Raw genomic sequence first — 9,208 nt, forward strand, 5'->3', positions numbered from 1 at the left:
GCAGCTATGGGCCTATCTCTACAAAGTTCCATTTCCTTGAAGCTTTAAAGGGGAGTTGTAGTGGTTCACACTCCATTGCATGGTGAAGGCCATCAGATAAATAGTAGAACAATTGTTTAAAGTAGATGAGAAATCAGAAAATGCACTTGCTTGAAAGACAAGGTGAGCAAATAACAAAAACTCAAGACATTACAAAATGTCACAAATATGACTTAAAAAAACATTGTCACACTGCAGATTGGATTTCTGGATAGAGGACATTAAACCCTGTGACAGCTTCCCAGCAGAAACCAGAACAGTGGAGCTGTAACAGGTGGTGGGCTGAACCTGGTCATGTACTGTAACTCTAGCCTGCCTCCACTTCCATTGTTTTCAGTTCTCTCAGAAGTGGGAAGAAAGCTTCAGAGTTCAAATAGGTATGTCCACTGCAAACAATAAAATATTAAAAACGTACTGCTTGGCTTTGCCCTTTTAACTCAGAACTCCATTGGTAATAGTAGCTATTTTTACTAAGATGAACCCCCTCCTCTTCCTCCTTCCTCTCCTCCCTTTCCCTACCTCCTTTCTCTCTTCGCTTAAATAAAGATGCATCTTCCTCCTCTCTCCCTCTCCCTTCCAACTCATTCACCACCTCATTCCTCTCCATCCACACTTCACCTAGATAAACTCCCCTCCTCCTACTCCTCCCCCTTCTGCGATCAGCTTGCCTTTCTTCTTCAGTCTCTTGAGCAGGCAGGAGGCAATGCCTAGAGCACCGCCCTTTAGGAAGCGAACAAAGTTGTCTCCCACCAGCGGGCCCATGGCGAACAGTCCTGGGTCCTTGGTGCACTCGAAGGTGTAGGGGTGCACATCCACAGGGTTCTGCTTGCAGGAGATGGGTTTGGTGGGGTCCAGTCCCAGGTACTGGCCCTGGCCCTTGAGGAAGAACAGGTTGGGGTGGGTGCCGATCAACACCAGGGCCATGGAGATCTTAAAGGCCTTGAGGGAGTTGCTCCCCTGCAGGACACACTTCATGTCTGGCTGGAAGGACACCACGCAGTGCTCTGGGAAGCTGGTGTAGTCAGGGAACAGAACGGGACCACCACTGGTGGCCATGTTAGTTGTGGTGGGTTGGGGCTTGGAGCACATCTTGGAGCAGACTGAGGCGGCCATGCTGGGAAGGCCATTGGTGGTGGAGGTGGCAGCCATGTTTGGTGTTGCGTGGGTCTGGGAGTGCATCATGTGGTAGACCTTGTGGTATTCTGGGTAGAGGGTCTTGGGTAGCTGTTTAAAGATGAGGCCTGGGTCGTCTACGTGTTTGCGGAAGGCATGCAGCACGGAAATGTTGTTGTTACAAGCGCACAAAACCGCATCCGCTGCGCTTAACCCCGCCCCTACGATCAGCACTGGATCAGAGTTTGGCCCAAGCTTCTTCCGGCTCACAGCCAATCCCAGAGCAGAGATGCTGTGGAACACGAAGGGAAGCTCCTCCCCCTCCACACCCAGCTGAGCTGGTGAATCAGACGCGCCCGTGGCCAGAACTACATTCTCCGAAAACAGGCAGAAAGGAACGTGGGTGTCGCCCTGCACCCGCTGGTACCCCCTCACCTCCCACAGGCCCCCACCTTCCCCTTCGTCTACACCCTCACCCTCCCTCCCCTCGTACACCCCCTTTCCCCCCTCGTACACCCCCTTTCCCCCCTCCCCCAAACCTCCATGACCATTCTCTAGACCCTCCCCCTCGTGTCCACGGAAAAGTTTCTGCACAGAGGTCACGTAGGTGTTGTCAACAAAGTTCTGCTTCAGGCCCATCAGCTTGACGTAGTTACGGTAGTAAGACGAGATCTCCTCTGGAGTGGCCCGGTCGTTGGTCACGCCCCTGGGGGGGGGGGGGGGGGGGAGAGATCACTCGTTGTCAAACAAAAGATCCTTTAGTAAACTCTTAAAGTATTAAGGAGATTTAAGCTGTCTCATTGTTTTGAATCTATATAACTTCATTACAGCATCTCTCTATCTCTCTCCATCCCTCCCTCCTTCCCTCTCTGCATTTGCCATTGTCAGTACCTGCATTTGCCATATGTCAGTACCTGCATTTGCCATTGTTAGTCAGGTCTCGGTAGTTGATCCCTGGCAGTTCCATCCAGATGCCCAGACTGATGGTCAGCATGGAGCCCTCCATCACCTAGAAGAGAGAGAAAAGAGAGAGGATTGGAGGTGAGGATTTTAAGAATGTAGTTTAGGTTTAGCATTGGAACATAGGGATGAGGAGATTTGGGGGTGAAGTCTTTCCAGGTTTCCCAGGCATAGCTCTGCCCAGCACCATGGGTGAGGTTAGGCGTAAATAAATGGGGAAAGGAGGGTATAAGCTGTTTAGGAATAACTCACGTGCCAGGCCCCTCCAGGCGTAGCCCTGCCCAGCACCAGGTGAGGGAGGTGCTGCTGCTTGTCTCTTCTCCACTGTAGCACAGGGGGAAACTCGTAGCCAAAATCAGCATTGGGGTGCAGCAGGGTGTCAAACAGCACTGCTACAGGGTTTCCTGACCGCCCCTCCAGACCTTCACTCAGATACTCCAGATCCTGCATAGAGAGACCAGACTTGATCATGTTTCAGTGTTTGTGTTTGTCAACTGTGATCTGTGTGTGTGTGTGTGTGTGTGTGTGTGTGTGTGTGTGTGTGTGTGTGTGTGTGTGTGTGTGTGTGTGTGTGTGTGTGTGTGTGTGTGTGTGTGTGTGTGTGTGTGTGTGTGTGTGTGTGTGTGTGTGTGTGTGTGTGTGTGTGTGCTGTATGTGTGTTTAATGCAATGCTTTGATGTTCACCTGTTCAGTGATGGGCAGGTGTCTGGTCTCCTGTAACTTCCTGTACAGAACATGGTTTGGGTGAACAGCTGAAGGGTCCAGGTAGGGCTTGTAGCCACTCAGCAGGTAGGACAGGCAGATACCTGATGGCCCGTTACCTACACAGACATACAGAGGAGAGAATCAAATGTTTGCAATGTCAGAGGTTACCTGTGAATGATGACGGCGGGCGAGGTGAGATGGCGAAGGGGTGTTAGCCTCTCGGGGCAGAGTTAGAGGTTAGGGTTAGATGTTAGCGGTCAGAGGTTAGGGCTAAACATACCTATGATGACCACAGGCAGTGTGGGGGGATGCTCTCGAGGCACAGTGGTCTCTTCCAGAAGAGGCATGGCTGTAGCCAGGGCCAGAGCCGGCACACTGAGAGAGAGAGAGAGAGAGAGAGAGAGAGAGAGAGAGAGAGAGAGAGAGAGAAAAGGGGTCACCATGGTGACAGGATGGATGGATACTCGTAAACAAAGTGAAGATGGTTGGTGGTTGCAGACAGTCTTTCATTCTCTCACCGGTTAAGTGAGTCAGGTACAGTAGAGTGAGTGTGGGACTGCCAAATCATACAGAGAAGAATGTCTGCTTGGCCAACAGTAGAGCTGTCGTCCGTTAGAGTGTGTTAAAGTTAGTGCCTTTGAGCTGAGAGAGAGGGTTGTGGTCTGTGAAATTACTGTAGTTGTCACTTCTCAGTCTGCTTCTCAGTCTGGTGTGACAGGTTCACACCGGACTGGATCGGCCGTCGACGGTTGTTGTTTTATGTGAGCGTAGGTCCCATCCCTCGGTCTGTCTCTATCGACGCTCAGCTGACTCTCCAGCACACACACAGGGAATAAAACAACTCTATTCATCCTGCTATTGTGTCCGTCTCTCTCTCTGTACACACACACACAGACACACACACACACACACACACACACACACACACACACACACACACACACACACACACACACAGTCATGACCCCCCTCATATACACACACACACATCCAATCAGGACCACAACACCCCTCCCTCCCTCCCACCCCACACCACCCCTCCCCTGCCACCCCGCCGCGCCCCCTGCATCGTACACACAGCCCGTGGCTAGACGAACCTCCTCTTCCCAAACAAAAGACAGTAAGCATCAAATCTATGGAGGCTCAGGTCTGTTGTGCCACGTTGCCATTGTGTGTGTGTGTGTATGAGTGTTTATGTTATGTGGCAGTGCCATTGTGTGCCCGGCGGGGTGGAAATCCCCCCTGATCACTCCCAGCAGGCTCTAATCCCACCTCCCCTCTGACATGCATCCACCTCCCCTCCCACCTCCCCTCTGACATGCACCCATCTCCCCTCCCACCTCCCCTCTGACATGCACCCACCATCCCTCCCACCTTCCCTCTGACATGCACCCATCTCCCCTCCCACCTCCCCTCTGACATGCACCCACCTCCCCTCTGACATGCACCCATCTCCCCTCCCACCTCCCCTCTGACATGCACCCACCATCCCTCCCACCTTCCCTCTGACATGCACCCATCTCCCCTCCCACCTCCCCTCTGACAAGCACGCACTCCCCTCCCGCATCTCCCCCTTTCCACTCCCCTGCCCAGCCCAGCCCTGGGTGAGAGAGCACTGCAGGCTGTTTTTCACCCAGTGCTGGGGTGCTGGGTGTTATCCTTTTCAGTAAAAGTGGCAGGATTCCATACACTGGCCGTGCTGTTTGGGCGGGAGTACCAGAGAAAGTCATGGAGGGAGCAGGCAGGGGTAATGTAGAGCCGTGCCCCCTGTTTGCAGGCTAAATCTGGCATTTCCACACCACTGACCAATTTAACACTCTCACCCACATTCAGCCAGCTTACTCACATGGAGAGGGGGGGGGGGGTATATACTCAAAACTTTTAGAACTTCTACCTGGGTTACTGTAAAGCACTTTGTGACTTTATTTTGTTGTTAAAAGCACTATATATATATAACAATTTAAAAAACGGATTAATACATTGATTTGTTATGCCGTGGCTTGAATGGGTTAGGTTCAGTGCCAGGGTTGAATGGGTTAGGTGGCAGTGCCAGGGTTGGGGTCAATTCCCTACCAACTTAACAAGCCAGGGGACACTTGTTACATCAGATAAACAATTTTGTTACTTTCAGGGCAAAACTCACTCAGTATCTGCACCTGTACAAAGTCTGTACCTTTTAAGTTTAAACAAGAATAAAGAATAAAATGTTAAACAGGAAGAAAAACTTTACATATTTTCATGACTTTTATTCGCTGTTAAAAATAACAAGTGCAAACTTTGTACAGGTGCCACGAACTTTGTACTGTGTCGGAATATCAATGGTGTGATATTCAATAGTCTATCATTACCTTCGGCTATTCTCTCTCTCAGCATCTGCACAGTTCTTCCAATAAATTTGTTTTTTGTTAAGTTTGCTGTGTAAATTGTTCAAAGTAGTCTATTTGCATAGAGTTCTATGGTTTGTTAAACTTTGAAATCAATGTTTGGCATACATTTTAAAGTGAAAAATCTGAGTCAAAGCATAATTCCGTTACCGTGGAGATGCCCACTTTAGTATTCCCTGCATGTAAAAGTGCTGATATAAAGCCAACTGCATAAGGCTGGCATTCTGAGCTGGAATGTTTGAAATAAATAGGCCTAATAGGTATTTTATCTGTTTTAGCTGTAATTGTGTTTTATGTTCTTGTACTGTAAAGCCTCGTTTACACCATGCACTAACGTGAGTTTGGGGATCTGATCAATATGATCCAATCACTATCTGATTATGGTTTGTTTTGTTTACAGATTGTATTAAAATGTGTCTCTTATTCATCCACTGTGTCCGCATTGTAGCCAGATTAGCTGTTATTTGACAGAAATCTGTCCAGACAGATAATAATAATATTTATTTATTTAAAGACATTTACTGATTACATAAGTCAATGGTGCTGCTACCTGACAATGAGTTTAGAGGCAGGTATATTGATGATTTAAATGGTTTGGCTTATGTGCCTGACTACCTCCGAAGGTGGTCAGGAAGATCGGATCACAATCGGATCACAATGTGGCTGTTAATCGTCTATACCTGTCTTCACCCACACTAAAACAGCACAATCAGAATGAGGACAAAGTGTGCATGTTAGCACCAGGTATAAACAGGGCTTAATTCAACCCTCCATTTGGCTAACTATGCCTATACCACAATAAGAATTTAGCAAATTTGTCATATTTCTGAGAGAAAAATGTATGATTGTTACTGTAATCAATGTTACATTCTCTACAAATAGGCTTGTGGATTGCACAATTACCGCCCATCACAGGACTTTTCTAGTCTAAAAGGCACTGCGATTTTGGCCCGGTACACAATCTATACAGCATCCTATATTAGGCTGCTATAGGGTATGCTACTCAGTCTCTCCCCTCCGTGATCTTGAGAGTGATTCCATCGTACGCGGGCGCACATGCGAATAGCGACAATTTCATCATCCTTGTAGGGTACCTCCTATAATTTAGGTCAGACACTCCCGGCCATCCTCTAGCTCTCCGCATCCTTCCAAGAGAAAGCAGCAACACCATCCCTCAGCTCTGAGGCGGCAGCTCTGTTGGCTACTTACCTCGGTACGATGTATCTCTATATCTCCCAATCGCTCCTCTGTACGGCCGACGGCCGCTGCTCTCACTGTATATATGCAGTCGCCGGTGGGAGGCTCTATCGAGCTCATGAGATGACACACATACCACCTCCCTCACTCACTCTCACTTTCGCTCTCTCTCTCTCTGCAGTGAACAGACACTGTCTGATGAGATGTGTTTTAACCATTAATGACAGCATCCAATCCCGAATATGCTACTAATGTCACCCGATACTTGTATCTATCCACCTCAAGGACAGATGTCCTTATTTCAGGAGAGAGAAACCGGTTTTTGTGTTTGACCAAAGACTATGGATATACTGACAAGATACACGTCTCTGCGCCCTACAATTGGACTCGTTGTCCACAAAGCGGCACCGCGGTCTGTCTAGCTTCCGCCTATCCTTCTTCTTCTTCTTCTTCTTCTTCTTCTATGGTATTATGACGGTCCGCAAACAAGCGTTAGAGGTGCATGCCGACACCTACTGTAGGGTGGTAAGGGTGGAAAAATAGCCATTGTACAAAATAAAAAGACATCATACAAAATTGTACTACTTAAATTGTACACGTAAGAACTTAAGCATTACGAAACGTATATTCGATCAAATAAACCTTACGTAGCAAATTAGCTAGTAATTTAGTTGACAAAATCTGACACTCTCATTGACCGCCATACAAAAACGTATTGCTTTGTAGGCGAAACAAGGAAAAATCGCCAGCTGGTGAGGGTGACAGATTTTCCGCCGAGTTGGGCATCTCTCTTCCTCTTCCTCTCTGGCTTGACTTCAGCGTCACATCGAAACTCGTTCAGTCACGCTGCACCCGTAGGGCAGGTATAGGGCAAGACCACAGATTCGTAGTCTCTGCAAAGAGCGCGCGCTCAGACCATCGCGCGGCTTCTTCTGGTTCAAGAACCGGACGAGGAAACTAAAATTTAACTAAAATGTAATTTGATGACGCTATATTGTAGTTAACGTTCATATTGGAACGCGGCAGGAAATACATATATGGGCCCAGACACCCAAATTGGGGCGGCAGGTAGCATAGTGGTTAGAGCGTTGGACTAGTAACCGAAAGGTTGCAATATCGAATCCCCGAGCTGACAAAGTAAAAATCTGTCGTTCTATCCCTGAATAAGGCAGTTAACCCACTGTTCCTAGGCCGTCATTGAAAATAAGAATTTGTTCTTAACTGACTTGCCTAGTTAAATAAAGGTTAAATAAAATGAATTGGAACGCGCGGGCTACTAGCAAGGAACTCCTTAATTGGTCATAGAGCGTAACCACGCTAATTTGCTCACCTAATCTTCATTAGCTACAAATCAGCCTCAATCTCAATAATCAACCACCCTCATAGTATTTAAACGACATCCTTCTTCACGCTTTTGTACATCTGTCTTACAAACAGTCTGTACGACAAGTGCATGCTGTTTCTTGACTCGACCCATCCTATAGGCACCCTGCGCTAAGGCGGGCCAGCTCAACCCTGGTCCATGACCGGCTACACTCGGGGGTTAGCGCTGCCAGCAGGCTCAGCATAAACCTCGACTCCTCAGGCTTCTTGCACAATGGGAGCAGCCAGCTCAACCTCAATTCACTTCCGGGAGGTGCCAGCACACCCACGGCTGGAGGATGGCCCTGCCAGCATGCTCAGCACAACCACTTGTTCACGAATGGAAGCTGACCCAGCGTGGAGGCCAGGTACCAACCCCAATCCATGACTGGGGGCTGGCCTCCCCGACCACCGTCCACATCAACCATCATGCCAAACTCTATCAATGCTACCCCTTCCAACGTGTTCGTCAGATGGTGAGAAGCCAAACTCGTGAAATTTGTCACAATCATCTAGGCCCTATTGGTCCCCAAGAACACAAAATGTTTCTTTGACATACCAATAGACCCAATAAAAACCTATACTGAACAAAAGTATAAATGCAACATGCAATCATTAATGATTTTACTGAGTTACAGTTCATATAAGAAAATCTGTCTAAATTGAAATAAAGTAATTAGGCCCCTAATCTTTGGATTTCACATGACTGGGCAGGGGCGCAGTCATGGGTGGGCCTGGGAGGGCATAGGCCCACCCACTTGGAGCCAGGACCAGCCAATCAGAATGAGTTTTTCCCCACAAAAGGGTGACTGGTCTCAGACGATCCCGCAGGTGAGGAAGCCTGTTGTGGAGGTCCTGGGCTGGCGTGGTTACACATGGTCTGCAGTTGTGAGGCCGGTTGGACATACTGCTAAATTCTCTAAAATGACATTGGAGGTGGCTTATGGTAGAAAAAGTAACATTCCTGCAGTCAGCATGCCAATTGCACGCTCCCTCAACTTGACACATCTGTGGCATTGTGATGTGTGACAAAACTGCATATTTTAGTGGCCTTTTATTGTCCCTAGCACAAGGTGTACCTATGTAATGCTGTTTAATAAGCATCTTGATATGCCACACCTGTCAGGTGGATGGATTATCTTGGCAAAGGAGAAATGCTCACTAATGGGAATGTAAACAAATTTGTGCTCAAAATATGAGAGAAATAAGCTTTTTATGCACATGGAAAATGAATGAGATCTTTTATTTCAGCTCGAGTAAGGGGACCAACACTTCACATGTTGCGTTTATATTTTTGTTGTTTGTAACACATTAGCTTGAAAATCAAACTGAACAAAATCGTTAAATTATACTGAACAAAAATATAAATGCAACACGGAAAGTTTTGGTCTCTGTAGAGTGATGTCATTCTCCCTAACCCCTCCACTCTGTTCCTGAGCCCATGTCCC

General features: G+C 47.8%; 1 protein-coding gene across 1 annotated transcript; it reads right to left on the reverse strand.

Annotated features, from left to right (window-relative positions):
* Positions 1-643: 643 nt before the first annotated feature.
* osgin2 (oxidative stress induced growth inhibitor family member 2) lies at positions 644-3,164 on the reverse strand. The gene is made up of 7 exons (XM_038993338.1): positions 3,098-3,164; positions 2,797-2,933; positions 2,365-2,556; positions 2,067-2,161; positions 1,701-1,858; positions 1,186-1,616; positions 644-1,071 (listed from the first exon to the last, which is right to left on the reverse strand). The coding sequence occupies exons 1-7, from the start codon at positions 3,162-3,164 to the stop codon at positions 658-660; spliced, it is 1,494 nt and encodes a 497-aa protein (XP_038849266.1). The 3' UTR covers positions 644-657.
* Positions 3,165-9,208: the final 6,044 nt, after the last annotated feature.

This window comes from Salvelinus namaycush, chromosome 5, assembly GCF_016432855.1.
Source record: "Salvelinus namaycush isolate Seneca chromosome 5, SaNama_1.0, whole genome shotgun sequence".
Taxonomy (NCBI): Eukaryota; Metazoa; Chordata; class Actinopteri; order Salmoniformes; family Salmonidae; genus Salvelinus; species Salvelinus namaycush.